Source organism: Fusarium poae, chromosome 3, assembly GCF_019609905.1.
Source record: "Fusarium poae strain DAOMC 252244 chromosome 3, whole genome shotgun sequence".
Taxonomy (NCBI): domain Eukaryota; kingdom Fungi; phylum Ascomycota; class Sordariomycetes; order Hypocreales; family Nectriaceae; genus Fusarium; species Fusarium poae.
Genome location: NC_058401.1, coordinates 3,656,423 through 3,675,875, shown reverse-complemented (window position 1 = coordinate 3,675,875; position 19,453 = coordinate 3,656,423). Strand labels below are relative to the sequence as shown.

At 48.4% G+C, this 19,453-nt stretch overlaps 7 protein-coding genes across 7 annotated transcripts; 3 read left to right on the top strand and 4 right to left on the bottom strand.

Moving 5' to 3' along the window:
• Positions 1-178: 178 nt before the first annotated feature.
• Positions 179-1,544, top strand: FPOAC1_008606 (uncharacterized protein; the record flags this gene model as incomplete). Its single annotated transcript, XM_044853047.1, has 4 exons — positions 179-322; positions 380-1,197; positions 1,421-1,444; positions 1,496-1,544. 4 exons carry the CDS (start codon positions 179-181, stop codon positions 1,542-1,544), a joined length of 1,035 nt encoding a protein of 344 aa, XP_044705717.1.
• A 1,801-nt stretch (positions 1,545-3,345) lies between these two features.
• APS2 (AP-2 complex subunit sigma) lies at positions 3,346-3,841 on the top strand (the record flags this gene model as incomplete). The annotated part of the gene is made up of 2 exons (XM_044853046.1): positions 3,346-3,377; positions 3,442-3,841. The coding sequence occupies 2 exons, from the start codon at positions 3,346-3,348 to the stop codon at positions 3,839-3,841; spliced, it is 432 nt and encodes a 143-aa protein (XP_044705716.1).
• Positions 3,842-4,417: 576 nt separating this feature from the next.
• Positions 4,418-5,409, bottom strand: FPOAC1_008604 (uncharacterized protein; the record flags this gene model as incomplete). Its single annotated transcript, XM_044853045.1, has 2 exons — positions 4,418-5,278; positions 5,386-5,409. The coding sequence occupies 2 exons, from the start codon at positions 5,407-5,409 to the stop codon at positions 4,418-4,420; spliced, it is 885 nt and encodes a 294-aa protein (XP_044705715.1).
• Positions 5,410-6,339: 930 nt separating this feature from the next.
• Positions 6,340-9,539, bottom strand: FPOAC1_008603 (uncharacterized protein; the record flags this gene model as incomplete). The annotated part of the gene is made up of 4 exons (XM_044853044.1): positions 6,340-6,548; positions 6,604-8,901; positions 8,957-9,153; positions 9,205-9,539. The coding sequence occupies 4 exons, from the start codon at positions 9,537-9,539 to the stop codon at positions 6,340-6,342; spliced, it is 3,039 nt and encodes a 1,012-aa protein (XP_044705714.1).
• A 1,010-nt stretch (positions 9,540-10,549) lies between these two features.
• On the bottom strand, positions 10,550-12,396 carry FPOAC1_008602 (uncharacterized protein; the record flags this gene model as incomplete). Its single annotated transcript, XM_044853043.1, has 6 exons — positions 10,550-10,864; positions 10,918-11,436; positions 11,487-11,644; positions 11,693-11,732; positions 11,781-11,950; positions 11,997-12,396. The coding sequence occupies 6 exons, from the start codon at positions 12,394-12,396 to the stop codon at positions 10,550-10,552; spliced, it is 1,602 nt and encodes a 533-aa protein (XP_044705713.1).
• Positions 12,397-13,832: 1,436 nt separating this feature from the next.
• On the top strand, positions 13,833-14,455 carry FPOAC1_008601 (uncharacterized protein; the record flags this gene model as incomplete). The annotated part of the gene is made up of 4 exons (XM_044853042.1): positions 13,833-13,883; positions 13,954-14,143; positions 14,201-14,308; positions 14,358-14,455. 4 exons carry the CDS (start codon positions 13,833-13,835, stop codon positions 14,453-14,455), a joined length of 447 nt encoding a protein of 148 aa, XP_044705712.1.
• A 713-nt stretch (positions 14,456-15,168) lies between these two features.
• FPOAC1_008600 (uncharacterized protein) lies at positions 15,169-18,000 on the bottom strand (the record flags this gene model as incomplete). The annotated part of the gene is made up of 3 exons (XM_044853041.1): positions 15,169-16,811; positions 16,868-17,860; positions 17,913-18,000. The coding sequence occupies 3 exons, from the start codon at positions 17,998-18,000 to the stop codon at positions 15,169-15,171; spliced, it is 2,724 nt and encodes a 907-aa protein (XP_044705711.1).
• Between the last annotated feature and the right edge of the window lie 1,453 nt (positions 18,001-19,453).

Below are 19,453 nucleotides of genomic sequence, written 5' to 3'. Positions count from 1 at the left end.
TCTAATACTGACTTTTCCCCTCGCTCTGAGGTTTTAAGTTACAAAACGTAGGGTTCAGTAACTCTTGAATCAACTGTTGAGGACCAAGACAACAAGTCTTGTCAGTCAACTATAATTCATCCTGGACTGTTGAGGCTCATACGCATAAACCATCATATCCCACCCAAATCACGACAAAATGGCCGAGGCAAAAGATAACAAGGCGTACAAGTATCGCCAGGAAATCAGCCAAATGATGTATGTTTCCGGCGAAACTGCAGAGCCTCCCGTCGAAACTACAAGTATCATCGAGGACATCGTCCGCCAACAAGTAATAGAACTGGTGAGCCTCCCTCCTCTCTTCCATCTGGTCTTCTCATCCCATCTCATCCCATCTCAGCTCCGAAACTGTACCGAGCTTGCATCGCGTCGCGGCTCAAAATCAATCAGCATCAACGATCTGATCTTCCAGATCCGCCATGACCAGGCAAAAGTTTCTCGCCTGCGCACTTTCTTATCTTGGAAGGACGTCCGCAAGAACGTCAAAGATTCAGATGACAAGGGTGCAGACGCCGACCTCGCAGCTGGCGATGACCCAGTCGCGACGGGCGACAACACCACGGATGAAGCATCCAAGAAGAACAAAAAGGCAAAGGTCGGTCTACCGTGGGAGCCCTCGTCGTACTACAACGTCGAGGTGCCCGAGCGCGAAGATGAGGAGGATGAAGAAGAGGAAGAGATGAATTACATTACGCTGCAGCGTTTGCGCAAGGCCGATGAGCGCACCAAAGCCATGACCAAAGAGGAGTACGTAACGTGGTCCGAATATCGGCAGGCTTCTTTTACATACCGAAAGGGTAAGCGATTCAGAGAGTGGGCTGGTTTCGGTATTGTCACCGATAGCAAACCGTCAGATGATATTGTCGACATCCTCGGTTTTCTGACTTTCGAAATGGTCCAGACCCTGACTGAGATGGCACTCAAGGTCAAGGAGCAAGAGGATCTGGTCCGCGCACAGAATGGAGGAGATAATGTCGGCACCGCAAAGAAGCGAAAACACGAGGGTGCCTTGTTCGACTTTCCCAGCGAGGGCAAAACGCCAATTGAGCCTCGCCATGTTCAGGAGGGGTCTCGGAGGTTGCAACAGCGGCCCAAGAAGTCAAGGGCTATGCTCAACGGAACTCGAATTTCACAACATACGCCACTCAACATCTTTTAGTCAATGTTTCTATTGTACTTGGGTTGTTTTGCATGGAGTTTGAGTATGGAGACTGGCAAAGTCATAAATCGTCGACTGATTGTTGTCCTATTATAATTATACCACTGTTTGCCTACCGCCTTTCATATGTTTGTCCGCTTCAACCGATCAGCTCCAACCCCTGAGTCACAAGTCCCGATATTATAAAAGTACCTACCCTGCAGTAACACTCATATTCGATAGTGCCATCGCCGTTGACAGTAGCTGGTCACATTAGTACATCTAATTATGAGCAAGCGAAGATTGACACTTACTCAGTGCAACTACAGACATGGTGATGGAGCCCATCACGGCAGCCCCGATATAATCGGGTTGACCGAATTGGATGTAAGAAAATAGGATGGCGCCTACCGTAAGAAATGCGACCACAGCAACTCTGTTGCCGAGCACGATGGCACAGGATAGAAGTCCTATCATACCACCAACGAGAACACCTAGAAACCGGCTGCCGAAGGACTCGATAGATGCTCCTGCCTCTGCTTTAAAAAGAAGGAGCATTTGCATGGGAGCCCACACACCACGGATATCCGAGTACTATTCGTTCCATGTGGTGAGTGCCGGCCAACTGAGGAGTATGATTCCAAACGTGAATTTAGCGGCATAACGGAGGTGGTCCGATTGACGTTGGAGCTTTCTGTTTGCCGATTCGAAGCCCCGGATTATCGCGAGTACGATAGAAACCGGCGCTGGACAACAATGGCCTTCAGAGGTTTTGAGAGGACCAGGAAGCGGAGCTATCCATCTGGCAAACCAGTTCCTATTACGCCTTGTGTTCTCAGGTATGCCGTGGCCTGTGGAGGTCATGGGAAGGAAATCTTGACCAGGTGTGATAAACTCGGGAAACATGGTTAGATTGATGAACAACGTGACGCCAGCGCCAACCAAGGTTGGATACATGACGTTTGTAAGCGCCGATAGCGATACATGGTCTTGTTTTCCGAGTAGTACAATAAGGCAGGCTAAGAGTTCGAAAATGCCAACCAGCGTGGATTCGGGGGCGGCAGATCTGAGGTATCCATGGAACAATGTACCTATGGTAAGAAATATGCCGCGTATGGCATATGCCGCTCCTTCGTTTTCCGAAAAGCAGAAACTGGAGAGCCAGAGGCCGAAGACAGACTAAGAAACACCGGCTGCTGTGCCCAATACTGTCTTCAGAACAGTCTTGAAGCAAAGGTCAGTCCTTTGTGCCGGGTGGGCAAATACGATCAACATCGGAGCGAGGAAGGTGCATGGACCAAGGGCGTCCATTGCTGGTTGACTGATGACGCAAGCGATGGAAGCGATAGATGCGAATGATGCCTGCATTACCTTTATAATGAGTGCTTTGTCGATAGACATGATGGGCAGTTATGTTGATGTGTATGTAACATAGAGGACTGCCGGTGTGGGCCAGCCAACTTACACAACACAGATATAACTACCAGCCAATCGAATATCTTGTAAAATTACCGCTTTAACACTAAAAACCAACTACATATCAAAAACATCTACAGGCAACCTAACGACATTCTTATAGTTGCAGGGGTTGGAATGCCGGTCTATTGGAAAGGTCTTTGTCGCTAGTGCGGAATCCCTGGATAGGTAGGTAGCGGAGTCAGGGCAGACTTTGAGAGTCATAGCCTTAAAAGATACTTGGTAGTTATTGCTGTGTTGACCGATTTCGCATTAGACTTCGAGGGATACCCATATCAATTGCTGTGTTGACAGTCAGTCACATGCATATTCTTGTTAGGAAATTTAATGATTAAGAAAATATAAATGATTTTGACCGTCTCCATATATGAACAATGAGTAAAGAGGTAGCGCCTTTAGCACCTGTGGCACTGTGCTTTTGTGTGGCACGGTCACAGTGGGTTCAGAAGGCTCCGAAAGGTTACAGAAATAATCAGGATAGAAAGTCCGATCAACGGCGCACAAGCTGACCCATTAATTTTGTCTCTGTTTCTCCAATACACTGATGAGTGATTGTAGCGCCACCCAATCAATCTAGTACCTGTATTCCGCGACAGCCTCCCAACAACGACAGCTTATCCATGCTACCTTAACTATCGCAATCCTCCTTTCTCAAATAAACCCCGTTTTAAACCTTTAGCCTTGACTTCAACATGCTTTCTTTTATTCTCATTCAAAATAGACAGTAAGTTTCAATGCGCTCAATCGTACATTGTTATTGTTATTGTTCTCGTACTAACGTTTCTCAGGGGCAAGACTCGTCTCGCCAAATGGTACGCCCCTTTCAGTGACGAGCAAAAGATCAAGCTCAAGGGCGAAGTCCACCGCCTCGTTGCGCCCCGCGATCAGAAATACCAGTCCAACTTTGTCGAGTTCCGCAACAACAAGATCGTCTACCGCCGCTACGCCGGTCTCTTCTTTTGCGCTTGCGTCGACACAAACGATAACGAGCTGGCGTTCCTCGAGGCCATTCACTTCTTTGTCGAGGTCCTCGATGCCTTTTTCGGAAACGTCTGCGAGCTTGACCTTGTCTTCAACTTCTACAAGGTTTATGCCATCCTCGACGAGGTGTTTTTGGCGGGCGAGATCGAAGAGACGAGCAAGCAGGTTGTGCTCACGCGGTTGGAACATCTCGACAAATTAGAATAAGCCGCGCATCCCACGATTCAAGGCTCAAACAAATACGGGAATACCCAATGCCTTTTCGCAGTATTTATTCATACAGGAGCTATAATTTGTATTTTGAACATCATAAGGAGGCAGGTTGGAGTTGGGGCGTTTAGTGGAGGCATCCACAGTATCAAGAATATACCATTGCTGTTGTTTCTGCTTGTTGCAATGGCTCTCTACTATCAGATGGTCATTTGGAAGCCACACGTTCTCATATAATTGACCTACTCAGAGGTTGGTTCCAAATCTTTGTTCTGATCATTGGATTGTCCCGACCCGCCGTGAGAAGGAACTTGACTTTTGTTGCCAGCGACTGATGAGAAAGAGGGCCTCTCCACCCCTAATGGAAAATGAGAGGTTTCAATAAATTGGCCTGTTAAATGGTGATATTTGCCAGTCCGACAATGATCTGACAGTACCAAGTCAAGCTCAAAGTCGCCGTCTAGATCCATATGATTTCTACCACAAGCTCGACATAATGAATTGACAAACACCTTTAAACTCCACATATCACGCAGTATCCATGAACAACTTGAACTCATCTCAACTGATCAATCACCTCTTCTTCAAAGCCGCAAACCTCCTTTCAAGGTCCCCGAGGTCAGGAATCGACCCATCAGGCTCACTCTTTCGCGCTGCCGCCTCCATCTTCTTGCTCGGTTTCAACTCGACGGATCCCAACGTCACCTTGGGATGTATGTTGTCAGTCGTCATCCGCGGTGGTGTCACCGTCAATGGACTCGTGGGACCTCCAGCAGCTAATTTCTTGACGGGCGTGTTTAGGACTGAATCCTTGGAGTCTGTGGTGAGAGGTACAGCCCTTTGCTTCTGTCCACCAGATGGTTCGTCCTCATCGTCATCGGCTTCTTCGTCTTCGTCGAGTAACTCCGGAGGTGGCGATACGGCCTCTCGCTTGGGCCAGTCGACGCCATAAGCCCTGGCGATTTCCTCGAGATAACCAACGACAAGCTCTTCTCTGGGGGGCGTGACGCTGAGCTTCTTGACAACTTTCTCGTTGACCTTTTTATCCGCGTTCTCCGTTGCCGCAAGAACATATTCTTTTCCGTACTTCTCCGCCAAAAGTGTCCTCACAGTTCCGAGCTCTTTGATCTCTGTCTTGGGCGCAGCGTAAATGAGACTCTGAATCGCCTCCTCCAGTCCGGGGTCAACGGTATGTGCCTCTAGCAGTCCGGACCGCGCAAGCAGGAGTTCGCAGTAGAGTTCGAGAATTTCGTGAAGCTCGGAGGTGATGTCGGATCGGATGATATTCTCAACACGGATGCGGGCCGAGTCCTCCTTGCCAGCCTCAAGGAGTTGGGCCATGGCTCTCCGCGCGGTCTTTCCAAGCTGCTCATCGCGCTGCTGCACCATGCGCAGGCGCGCAATGGTTAGCTTGAGCTGAACCTTGAGCTTTGTCTATTGAGTTGAGTGCGCATATTAGTTATGTTACTGGATCAGCTGTGTGCGACTGGACTGGCGCATCATGGCGGGGAAGCGCGGGTTTCTGAAGAGGGGCATCTTACTATGAGACTGGCACTAGGCGGCATGATGAATAAATGAGGAATTGTATAAGATTAGTTTATGAGGATTGAACGAGGAAATATCTTTGATAGAAAAACAGGGCGAGGAGATGAGATGGTATAGTAAAAGATAGTGGAGGGGTAGGATGGAATAGGCAGACAAAGCTGTACCCAACTGTGTACATGTTGCGACGGAACTCAGACGCCCAGACGCTATGAGCTCATTCTCACTGGGGAAGTCTTGAGCCCCACCACAGCTTCATCCGGATCAGGCCGATCCTGGAAGCTTGCTGCAAGGAAGGTATCACATAGGATAAGACTTTCAATCATTTTATAAAGAAATAAGATGCTCTTAAACAGTAGCCTTTTGATTCAAAAAATAATATTTCAAGGTTATAAAGCTATACTTTTTAATAAGATTCAATTAAGTTAACTTTATATGAGAATAAAATCTCTATAAAAATCATAATAATAATAGACACCTTCTTTTTTCTTACCTGATAAAATCACCAGAGAAAAATATAAATAAGCAATAACGTAAGTTTTCCTGCCCCTGACTGTCCATTTGCTGCAAGGTATATATCTCGGGATATCAGAAAACTTGGTCGCTTGAAGTACAAGAAACAAATCTAGTTGGTCACTTTATGCTATTTAGACTGTGATTTTAGCTAATTTAAAATAAGACAAAAAAGTTCTACCCTGTTCATGCAGAGTGATTGTGAAATTCTTCAACATTGACAGACATCCAGTCCATCCATATAAGTGTACAGCTCTCCTATGAACCAACAAGCAAATTGGCCCCTACTCAAGGGCTGTCTCACAGCTCCAGATGACCTTGACAACGGAATCCTTCATCGCCATATAACGCCGTATCCTAGTTCTATCATTCCCTTTGTAATCCTGTTTGGTACACTCCCTCTTTCTGTTGGGGATGCGCAGCTCTGCGTAGGCAGATGCTTACTCCATATCGGCATCTTCGGCGACCGGGGCTACACCATCGATCGCCTCGCCCTTGAACACATCGCTGCCTTCGTATGTGACTCGGCGCCATCCGCAGGCCTCCTTGTCGTCCTTGATCCACTCCATTGTAGGGAAGTAGTGGTCGTTCTTCTTCATAGTGATCACCCATGGTACATTGTCGAATGTCACAGCCTTGAGACGGAAGTCTGTGTCTGGTTAGCTTGACTATGCTTTGTTATGAACTAGAGAAATTTGACTTACAGGTATTGTCCGGGATCTCTCGGGTTGCAGCAATGAAAGATGGGATATCAGGCGTGGGAGTACCGTTGACATGAGTGATAAAGTTAGTTGGTGCAACTCCATACTGGTAGGCAGGTGAACCCCTAATTCGACTAGACACATACACCTCACTGTGCAGCTTGCTGATCTGTTGGCGAACAGCTTGATGGGGTCTGTGAAGGATAGCACCGCAGAACGAAACGGCATGGTCCGTCTCGATATCGTCTGCAGAAACAGTAGGGATCTGAAGTTGCATCTCCTCACATTCGCGGACGATAACGACATCGAGCAACTCATGTGAGTACATCAAGTCAAAGTCCGAGATGGTAGTGCAGATCTTGCCATTTAGAGTGAGAATGATATCTCCTTCCAGTAGGGATACCGGCTGGTTGACTCGCTCAAATGTTCGCTTGCTAACCATGAAAAGTTGGTGATGGGATCTATTGGCCTGGGTAACCTTCTTAATCCATTCATCTGAAACACCCATGACTGATGCTTGGGACATCTGAACTGATCTAAACTCAACGGACAAGATGCGGAGTTTAGGGTTGACGCCCTTCTGGACTGACTCTACCACAGGGAGTAGAGTCTTGGTGCCAAGACCGAGGTAGTACTCTTCGTCCCGCGAGCTATGCGGGTTACGCTCTCCAAGATAGCTAAGCCATAGAGCTTGGACAGTGCCATCGGGCGCGACAAGAACACCGCTGTTACAAGTCGAGCCGAGATTGCTATCAATCGTAATGGCATCGACATTGACGGCGCGGTAGCGGGGAGCGCCAGAGTTGGCGGGAATCGCCACCGCTGTGATCTCGGTGACACTAGTAGAGCCATGTACAACGCGCCCAATCCTGTTGTAACCCAAAAAGTACGTCTTGGCGCCTTGAGTGAGGACCTCGTTACTCAATCTGGCGCTCTTCACAGGCGCATCCACAAGAGACGGGTCGTACTGGATGATGGCGTAGTTCTGAAGGGGGTGTAAGAAAACTACCTTGCCCTCAACAATGATAGAGTCAGCAATAGTGACAGTAATGTCGCAAAGATCATAAGGGACAATAGCCCTGGAGATCAAGACGAGACCCTTCTCTGCATCAATCACCAGACCCATGCCCCAACGACGGTTCTTGGGGAAACCGTCAAGCTTCAAGGGCATGGTGCAGTTGATGTGGACGAAGCTGTGAATCAGATTTGCGATGCCAGGGTGCGGCATATGCTCCAGCTCGATGAATGATGCAGATCTTCGAATAGGTGGAACAGGAGGTAGAGGATCTCCGAGGTCAGTGAAGTCCCAGACGCCAGACTCATCATTTCGGACAGCGAGCTTCATCTTCGACGCCCAATGCCGGTCAATGTAGGCGACAGTGGTATTGAGAGTGTGCAGATCACGAAGGTGCTTGTATGTGACAACAACTCTGGCGCGATCTGGAATGGCCTTCATCACTTGGATGAATGTGTCAAGGTCTGGCACTTTTTTATGGTCGATTGTTTGGACAATCCAGCCATTATCCGTATTATCAAACCGGAAAGATCCAGCTGACTCGCATACATAGACACCCTTGACAGCGACGGCATAAAGTCTTGCTTGCTGGTAGGACAAATCGTGGAAGCTGGCACCCGCCACTGAAACAAAACGGTCAGGGGTGATCTTGTGGAGATCTCCGACCTCAAGTTCTACCTCCACATCCTCCCCACCACGTTGGAGGTGCAGCTTGATGGTGTTACCAACATTGGAGTCCAAAATGTCGTCAAGTCTGATGAACTGAGTGATAAGTTCGCCGTTCACCTTGATCAGAACGTCTCCCTCCTCGATATTCTTGTCTGAAGGGCCCTGGGGAAGGACAATCTCGGCTACAAGCATGTTGGTCTCCTCTGGAAATTGCTTGCGCATGGCCGCCTCCCATTCAGGGCTCAGCCCCAGTCTGCGGCACTCGTCAAATGGCTTAAGAAGGAATTGGCATTGAATGTCACCACGTGTGACAGGCTTGCCATTCTGAATACATTGAAGAGCACGCAGTGGCCTATCCAAAGGAAGGAAATAGTCTGTTGAAGCTCCATCCGAGCGACCGCCAGCTTGAAGTGCGACAGCGCATCCATCCTTGTTCACGACGGGACTTCCAGAACTTCCTCCACTGGCGGCGGCATTGGCCTGGTAGTAACACGTGTTGAAGTCGCTGTAGCCTTCGCCGTATTCGGGTGCATTTCGATCCAGACGGGAAATAATGCCGGAAAGAATGCTGAGTTTTTCGCCGGCATCGTTACCCACGACTCGGATTTCGGTACCAACTGAAAATATGTTAGCGATGAGTGGACGATTTCGGTGTTTCCAGGGAGCGCATACCCTTTGCAAGGTCGGGTCGCAATTCGAGGCCGTCGATATGCATGTACTTGATCGCTTTGGGGTCGTAACGAAGAATTCCAAAATCGTGAACGGGATCGCGGTATACGGGATAGCAGTCGACTTCCTCGTGGTTGTCAAAGACACAGTGGCCCCAGAAGGGTCCGGCTCCAACAACGTGACGGTTGGTAAGGATGTATCTAGACAGTCGTTAGTATTGCCTTTCAAGGGCGGCAGAGGGGAAACCGCACCCTCGTTCAGAATCAACAACATATCCGGTGGCTTCACTAGTCAAAGCGGCATCGGTATCAAAGGAGCAAGTCTGGCAGAAGCGAATCGCGACAACGTTGCGCACGACCTTTTGAATCGTGTCCTGCCACTCGCCCAAGCTCCCTGGTGTCCCAATGTACATAGCATGAGGGTGAAGATCGTCGCTTATGTCGGACTGGCCATCGAAATCGACAATGTCGGGAGTGTTGTCGTTGGGAGAGTGCTTGCCGTTGATGGCTCGTTTGGCGGGGGGAGGCAGGTCGGGCGAGCCAGGGGCCTTTCTCTTGGCCCTTGGTGAAGAAGCGGCACCGTTCATGATTGTGGATTTATAGGGGCCGCGATGGATGTGAGAAGACGGTCGTGAAGAAAATCACGGGGGGTTGTTTTGTTTGCAAAAGGGGATCGAAGAAACAGAGTCAGAGACAACAGCAGATCAGGATCGCAAGCAGCGACAAACGGGAGTGAAACAACAGCACGGGTAGTGACAGCGCGCCCAGGGTAGAGTGGGCAATGCTGTAGATTAAGTAGAGTAAAGTATAGTATAAGGGAAAAGGGCGAATATGATTTAAGAGAAAAAAGGCCCATGTGATGACGAAGCCAGGTTTGAGATCTGGGGAAAAATAAAATTTATGATGGCACACTCTTTGGATGAAGTTGGCCTTGCTATTGCTGGTGGATCAGCTGCCCGGAGCGGTAGTTTGGTAGGCTACAGGGGAAATGGTACCCTCAAAATCCGCTAAAGCAGACACCGTCATTCCCGCGGCGCCCTGACCCGCCACGGTGCATGAGTTATGCAACCGTCGACCTCTCCCCGCCTTGTCCGTCCCGACAAGACATCAAGATGGTGTGCCACAACTTTGCGATTACAACGACAGATGACCAGTCAACTGGGGCTCTGAGATGGTGGGCGATTGAGACTTTTGTGCCTATTTTGACCCCGGCACGTCCTATTCTAGAGCCTCGATGCATGTCTCATTCTGTCTCTCTTAAAATGCAACACATCTTGTCTTATATCCAACCCAACGGCTGACCCTCTTCCCTCATCCAAGACAACATTGTACTTGTTCTGTCAATGCTGTGCTCCCCGCGTAACCAAGACTGCATCATCTCAAAGCTTCGCTTCTCGATCCACGAAGCCATACTACGTGCTCTATGCAGAGAAACACACAAAAACAACCGCTGCCGTCCGAGACACGGAAGAAAACGTGGTTTGTTCCCAACCCACAGGATCAGCATCAGCATTAGGATCCCGTGTCATCTCACTATATCGTTGTTACACTACCTTCCGATCCAGGTGACCGCCACTCGTGCAATACTACATGCATATCATGCAACCCCTCCAGGCCCCTCTCTTCTTCTTCTTGAATGCATCGACTCGAGCACTCCATCTATCGCCGATGCTTGTTGCTTCTCCGCAGATAGGCACGTCGGCCAGTGAACGAGATGACCTCTTCGTTTCTTCACAAACAAGCTGAACAGAACCCATGCAAACAAGACTGCCGTGACGCTCAGCGCCGTTGGGTTGTGGAACTGACTGGGCGACGAGAATATTATGGTCGACGTGTATGCACACATCTCGAACACATGTTGCCAGCTGGCTTCCACGGCAGAAAAGGCTCCTCGATTTTTCGCTTCGACTTCCTGCATCATGCATGGTTAGCGAGATTCGCCTCAACAAACTTGGACACACATACCTCTTGGATGATGACTTGGGCCGAGAGATCGACGCCCCAAAGTCCGATACGACTGAGCATGGAGCTGCCCACGAGTGCCAGAGTTGAGACGAGGACGTTATCGGCATACCGCCAGAATATTGATACGCCTATTGATAAACATCCCAACTGCCAACTCAAGAACCAAAGTCCTGCACGAACCGGTCCAATCTTCTTCATTAGCCATGGTCCAATCCAAGTAGCCAGAACTTCGAAAGCTACAGAGATTGTTCTCATTGCAGCAATTTGAGACGAGTTGTATCCGCTCGAAAGAAGGTAAGTAACCATAACTCCACCAAAGGATAGAACTGTGCAGTAAAGAAGGGCCACTGCGAAAGACGGAAAGAAGACGGGGTGGGTAAAATAGAGACGAAGATCGTAAAACGTCTTCTTCAGGCCATGCTTCACCGACACCCAAGGACTTTGGCGATTGCCGAAATCGAGGGGAGTGGTATGTGGTGTACTTTTGGGGCACTGCAGTGCAGCTACCTGATGATAGACCTGCACGGATTAGTACTACTTATCTCAAGATGGAACAGACAACGACTTACCCTAGCGATGGTAAAGTACTCGATTATAACCGATGCGCAGTTCATCACCAAGTTCACAAAAATGGCTGTTTCCGTAGAAATGCCATCTACCATTCCTATGAAGAATGGTCCGACAAGTTTACATACAAGGTCAATCCGTCTCATCTGTGAGTTCATCGCTAGCGAAAAGTTAGCAAGATTACCGCCTCAAGTCTCGAGTGATATACTTCGGAGGGCAACAGTGTCAGAGCGAGCCACAACGATGACCTATTGACTATGAGCTATTTTCGATCTCGTTGAATTTGGACTGCGTACCCAGTCTCTTTCAACTGACACAACGTTCATTATGGCAGCCAGTTTCTCAATACAGGCCATCAGAATCGAGACCGCAAGCAAACCGATTCGCACTTCATGAGGCATAGTATGAACCTTGATGAGAACAAGAAAAATGGCACATGACACGGCAACGGCTAGTCTTTGAGACACTTCAAATGTTAACTACTTTATCACATGGAACGTGGATTACCTTACCAATTGATAGTCTCACCGTCTTAAGGCGGTCGTTGCGATCGATATAGTGCCCGACCCAAGATGATAGTGCAATAGCAGCAGCACCTCGAATCATTGAATACACCGCAAGAGGCATCAATGTTCCTGGAAAGATAGAGGCGAGATACAGAACGCTCCCGAATTCAAAAACGCGCGAGTTCCATGTTGAGAGGGTGTGAGATACATAGAGTCTGCGAGCGCTTTGGGTGATGGACCACTCAGAACTCTGAGTGCTTGAAATGACTTCATCGTCTTGATTGATACCCTCGTATTGGTCTGGGGGCTGATACGGGGTTGTGATTATACCTGCTGGTGATGATGATGGCGATGGTGATATAGCAAGCAAATGTGCTCTTTCTTCGTCTCCTACATCGGTGGCCATTATGGTATAATAGCAGCGGTGTGAAAATAATTCTAGAGAACAAAAGATAATGGAGAACAATCACATCAAAAAGTAAGAAAATAGAGACATTTGATGGTTTTAAATCGAAATGTTATAACCAATACCGCAACATGGCATGACTTTAGTTCAATGGATACATCAAATGGTTGTTGTTGTTAGGAGCACCAATAGTCAACTACCTACGGGCTTGCTTTTCTCTATCGGACTCCGTGACTCCGACCAAGGAACCCCACAATCGGATCGCTCCCGATCGACTTCCAAACAAGGCAATACTCTAGAAGCATGACATACAGACTTATTCGCTTATATGTTTCAAGACTATTTATTTTAGAGACTGCATTGACCATAGATGGATTAAGTAAAGATCATGGTAACAAACAGCTTTCAAGATGCTCAAAATATCGTGGTGTCTCTCTAGGCTCATCTCGCAGTCAAACGAATTCAACAAAGAGGTCACGTATAATTTAAGTATCATCCAGTGCTGGTTAAACCTCCTTACTTGACCAGTGATTCACTGCCGACCTGGTTAGTTAATAAATGCTGTGTTCTATAGGCAAGACGTATTGCAACCGGTAACCTCGTCTCCGTTTCCTACACATCCTTCATGTTGCATCCTCTCATCCTGATTTACCTCTGAACACCCTGAGAGACCAACCTTCAACAGCTAATCTCATATTTGTGTCTAATAGAACTTCTATCTGACATCTTCATCTTCATCTCATCGAAAGTGCTTACTACAGCCTCTGATATCCTTTACAAGTAAGTCTATCTCATGTTCCTCATCCGCTTCTCCCAAGTTTTCATCCACTCTACAGTTGATTTCATTCGCCAAGCCTGACATCCCCTCCCCTCACAATTTTGTGTATCTTGATTGTTATATCGTTTGTCTCTACCATGCAGGCTTGAGAATTCACCCACTGCAGTAAGTCGTGATACTCTTGCAAGTGGCTAAACGTGAATGCATCGCAGGGTTAAAGCTATTGCAGACCCAGATTCCCAGGTTGCTAAACGATTTCCCTGCTTGGGGCAGAAGGGACAAAATTAGATAGCAGGTTATTCACTCTTATGGCCTAAAGCTTAGAAGCCATCGCAATGTTTAGAAAGAGGGGTATTACGCACGATTCACACATCTTCCATGTTTGCTAACTAGCAATTTCCTCCCTTTACCTCAAGCTTGCTCTCACTTCACTCCTCGCTCTCACTTCACTCCTTGCTCTCACTTCACTCTCCTCACTCATCCTTTCTCTCTATCATCCTGCGTTCTTCGTCATCACTCATTCTTACTCAACACATCTAAAGTCATCCTTAGGTACCTGAAGCTGTCTGGAAACATCATCATCTTTCATATCTATTCTATCTTCCTCATCTTGAGTCAAGAGTGTGCCTCGTAACCCTTTGACACTATCAACATCACGATGTCGGACATTTCGACTCCCAAGACCAACGCTTGGACCGATGAGGCCAAGGTAAGTTGTCCTGATATTTCTCATTCATCTTTGACACCATTTATTGGCTGATGTTGACTGCGATACCTAGAATGAGCTCCTTCTCCGCATCATCGCTCAGCTGAAGCCTGAGGGCAAGTCTATCAACTGGGACGAGATCACCATGGAAGGCCGCACCATGAAGAGCCTCCAGAATCAGTGGACCGCTTTCAACAAGAAAATCGACGCTCTCAAGCAGCAGGCCGCCGATGCTCCTTCGCCTCCTGCCAAGAAGACTCCCGGTATGATATCTCATTTCTCGCGACCTTAAGACAGATATCTGACACACAAATTCACAGGTCGCAAGCGCGGTCCTAAGCCCAAGACACCCAAGATGGTCGGGTCCGACGAGGATGACGACTATGAAAGTCTCAAGAAGTCTACCCCCCGCAAGCGCCGAGCTCCCAGTATGTTTGCAGTCCCGGGCACATGAAGCACTTGACTGACAAGAACCAGAGACCGAAATCGATGATGAGAATTCTACCAAGGCCATCAAGATGGAAATCAACGAGACCATCAAGGCAGAGGACGGAGAATTTGACCATGAAGTCTAAACAACCGGCCAACTAACACCAGATGGCTAAAGGCAAAGTCGTCTCGAGGAGACTGGAAGTGTGGTGATTATTTTGGAAGGAAAGTCCCAGGAGCAACGACTTAGGCCATACAAGGAGGATATAATTCCCCTATTACCGCTTCTCTATGGACATTTGTGCAGATGTTGCACATGAAGATGAGTTTTGGACGTCTGGGAGGCAAATATTCGCAAAACAAGTAAATAACACAAGCCTCCCCAGCGAAATAAAGCTATGCACAGATTGGCATTGCCTAATCACCTCAGCTCACGTATGGGGATATCACTCGTCTATCTCTATGTACTATTAGCCCGTGTCATTATACACTCGCCTTGGAATTCCAATTCCGAAGACCGTATCCTTCCAAGCTGATGCCAGCGAAGCCCCATTCTTGGTCATAGGTAGTGACAACACCCACAATGCGAATCGCCAAATCGCAATCCTAAAAACAGAATCGGTATCAAACGCAATTGCTCGCTCCATGCACTACATGATTGCGTGGCGCCTATAACTGTCCAAATCCTAAACCGCTTTTCTTCGTAATCCCGTGAAATCCCGGCAGAAATATCGTAAACCGCTCCTGTACCTCACTATGCGTGTCTTGCCCAGTCAACAGCAAGTCTTTCTAATAACCCGTGTTGATAGTTAGACTCCCATCCCATTTGCTTTATACTCCACGACTCAAAATTATTCGATCACTTCATCTTCATTCGAAACGCCATGAACTCTCGGAATCGCTGTTCATGTTCTTCGCATGCGGCTGTCCAGCGTCGGCGGACATCCATATCCTGCTCGAGCCAGTTGTAATACTCCTGAATATCGCCATCGCCCCGGTTCTCCAAGAATGAATATCCCTTCTCTGCTCTTGTACGAGCAATGTGGGATTTTCGGGTAGCAAAATGATCCACAACTTGAGCGTTGAACACATCCCACTGTTTCATGTAATCTTCAAAGTCCTTGACATATGTCTCCCAGGATTGCGCACTTGGTTGTATTCCACTGACCATCATAGCAGCCGGAATTTCGGGAGCAGTAGGCGCATCTGGAAAGATCAATGGATGGACCGTTGGTAGCTTGATCGGGATTTGTGGCGCAGCCTTACTTTCGAAAGGCAAATTGTCCTTCAGATCGGAAAAAGACTTGAGGCCTGAACTCTGTTGAGTGAAGGGGGCCACGTTTCTCAGATCGGCAAAACTGGCCAGAAACTCCTCACTGTCCTCTGATCCCACATTGTTTGGGTTAATAGGCTTCCTGGGACTTTCCACTCTGTTCTCGACACCGTTGGCGTTCTCCACGGTGGCCTCCCGCCATTCTGGTCTGGAAGGCTCGACATAGATGTCTCTGGCAGTATGAGGAGCTGTTGTTCCGGGGGTCTGGCTCGTTTCAGCAGGTTGAGGCGACGGCGTAGTCTGAGGCGGCTGGGGAGACGGAATTTTGGGAGGACGAGGTGGTGGGATTGAGTTCGACACAGGAGGCGTATCTATATCCATTGCCTGAGGGCTCTCAGCTGCAGGAGGCTCGTCTTGCACCTTACGACCGCGCCATTCGAGAACTTCATCTTCACTGCTGCTGTCATCTACGACATTCGTATAGTTAGGCTTTCGGGAAGCCTTGGGCTTTCTCGAATTTGTGCGAGATAATCGAGTAGGTGAGACGGATTTGGCTGGCTGGGGAACAAAAGTATGGGGCCCAAATTCCCAACTGTCAGGATTGAAAGCTGATTCGGGTTTAGTAGAATCAGGTCGTTCAGAGTCGGAAACAAAACTGGGGGTACTCTTGCCGCTCATCGTAGGACGCTTCCCAGGCGATCGACGGCCCTTTCTGTGCTTTGCTGGACTTCCCTGTTCAGCTCCACCGGCACTGAATTCCCAATCTGCTGCATTCTCTTCTTCCACAAAGCTAGTATCGATGTCATCAGTGTTTCGTCTCGAGAATGGGGGCTGGTCCGGCGAAGTTCGTCGAAAGGTATCGTCATCGACAGGAAAATTGAAACTGTTCAGGTTGGTCTTGTTAGCGCTATTTGACTTGCTGGGAGTGTTTGTGCTCCTGGGTTGATATTTTGCTTTCTTAAGGGGGCTTTCAGACCCGGCGTTATTGATATTGATAAGCCCAGTCAGCAACGCCCCTTGTAGGCGCTCAAAATCTGTCAATGGATGTGGTGAAGTAAGTCTGCCACTAGGCGACTGATGGTCAGGCTTCGACGGAGATTCGTATAGACTCTGGTAGAATCCAGATCCATAATGCCCCTGACACTTGTTGAAGCTTTTCGACTTGGGGAAATGGCGAGTTTTGAAAGTTGAGTTGTCATACATTGAAGGGCCACCAGGTGTCTCGGCTGCTGTCGGCTTGTCAGTAAACTTGATTCTTCTTCATAGATCTTCCATTGCAACTTACGTTTTTCGGTGGCAGGAACCTCGGTAGCTTGTTGGTTGGGCCCCAGGGGTACGCTCTTGAAGCCACTTCTAGTCTTCTTCATTTGAGCTTTAGGACGGTGGGCGGGATCACGAGGTATTGAGGGCTCTTCAGCTTTGCCTGCTTTTGGAGCACTACTGCTACGTTGGCGGTTTGAAGATTCTTTTTCCGATGGGTTCTGGTCTTCGCGATTGGTCTCACGAGTACTTTTGGCTCGGTTTATCTGAATTCCATCAAAAGGGTTGGTCTTTTCACCACCGTGCGAGGTATACGGGCTGCTTTGTCGTGGATCCAGGTCCTTATCTCGATCTCTGAACTGACTCAGGGGGTCAGGCATTGCGGTCGGTGCAGGTCTTTGGGGAGTGGGAGGAGGAACTGGTTTCGGGTCTTCTTGAGTATAAGGTTGCGCATATCGCTCCGATGCCGGTCGCGAGCTATAGTTGCTGTTGGATACAGGAGGCTCGTCGCCCATCGCTGTACGAGGATGAAATCCCGTCTTTCTTGCGCCGAATGAGGCCTCTGCACGCTGCCTTGCAGATTCCGTCCGAGGCGGGGGAGGCGGTGGAGGAGGGCGTGTTTGCTCATTCGGCTTTGCCGATGTTCCTTTTCGCATATTTTCAAACGCTCGCGCAGCATTCTTCTTAGATTCAGCGTCTGATGCGTTGTACTGCTTTGCCGTTGGGGGAACTCCTGTCGAGAAGCGAGTCTGCCATCTTTGTGCGCCTGAAGGCGTAGTTCGAGCGCTTGTGTTGGCGTTGTTGCGTCGTGGCGGAGGCGGGTACTGGGCGCTCACATTCGACCATGGGTTGCCCTTAACACCCGAAGCGCCTGGGTATCGACCGCGAGCGCGGGAAGCATCATGTTTGGCCTTCTGTTCAGGGTCGGAAAGGATTTCGTGCGCTGTTTGAATAATCTGGAACTGGGTATTGACTTCTTGCTCTCGTCCAGGATTACGGTCCGGATGATACTTAAGAGCTGCAGTCCAGGTTAGCACTCATTCAGGTTCAAGAATTCTATCCGTATATACCAAGCTTTCGATATTGTTTCCGAATCTCCGTTAGGTCAGCTGTCGGTGGCAGCTCCAAATCTGCATAGTAGTCTCGGGGTGTACCCATCGTATCCGAAGGGCCCCAGCAAACTGGTAATCGAAAGCGACAATGGCTAATTTGTACTTGTAATTCGAATGTCTTTGGTGTGAAGACGAAACATGTACTATCAAAGGCTGTAGAATGTGGTAGAAATCATGTGGATAGCCGTCAAAAATGTACACAATCGGGTCTGCGGTCTTCGAATTCGTGTGACGGCCGTCTGACAGTTTCACTAGACGTCGCACTCCAGTCTTAGCGATTCTTATCGGTATATACGGGCGTCAAGCCGCACTTTTAGAGTCTCAAGTTAGTGACAATCATACATAGGTTGTAGGAAGCAACGACATGTAGCTATTCAAGATGTCGACAGGATATTATCGTGGGTAGAAAGCAAGACGGCCGTTGGTGTGCCCAAGATTGCAAGGATAGGCTCAGAGCCCGGGAATAATCATAGGTAGCTGTGCCTCTGAACATGCGCAACAAAATATCGATATTGATTGGCGGCTCTGACTGGCATGAAGCTGATTCAAGGAAAAGACAAACTCACCAAGATGACGTCAAATTCTGAAAGTAGGGCTGGGCTGTTGATCGAAAATCAGATCAAAATGCGCAGAGACAAGATGAAGACTGTGAGGGGACAAAGGGATCGTTAGCTGGCGGTTACACAAGAAAAGATGCAACGAGAGATAAATAAAAGTAGAAACGACTGGGAAGTTTGAGGGACGAAACTGGCGCGCCGGTGATGATCAGATATGAACTGTACCTTTTTGGATTTAGGGGCCTCGCCTCTCCTGTATGAGTGAAGTTGAAGGTTGGTGGTACTTATTAGGAGTACCTTGAACCCAGTAGCACCACGAGGCCGCGTTGAACAAATGTGGCTCAGCTCCAAGTCTCGCCTTTTGCTCGATCTTTGGACCCTGAATTGCAGTGCAGTAAATGATTTCCCAACACTACTTGTGTAGCAAAAATATGAGGGGGTAGATTGAGGAGATGTGGATAGGTAGGTAGCTTTTGTTTCTGGTTTGGAACCTGCCAGCACAGAATGCTATCGGAATACCTTACCAAGACTTTACGTACAGGCCATTCAGGTAAATGTACTGATGGACAGGGTCTCGTTGTATGTGGAAGAAAACAAACATGTGGCGGGGTTTCTTTTGCACCAGCAACCAAGATTGATGACCCCAGACCCCACCTCGGCACTGTCAATCACCAGGGGCCGTTATTGTTGTTCACTTTAACAATGAGCACTAAAAAGGCCGAAAATTGGCAATTGCAGAGGTGACTTTCTGGTTGTCAACCAATTCCCAGCCGTTCAATAAATCGATTTTCCAAGCAAACAACGCAAATTGTTCTGACCAATACACTTCACAGCTAAAGAAAAGAGACCTCTATCTGGCAATGTAGTTGCGAGCACTGCCACAAAAGCCACGCCAGCACTGCCACATGTTTTCCTCAATCTTGACATCATCCTAATGCTTGA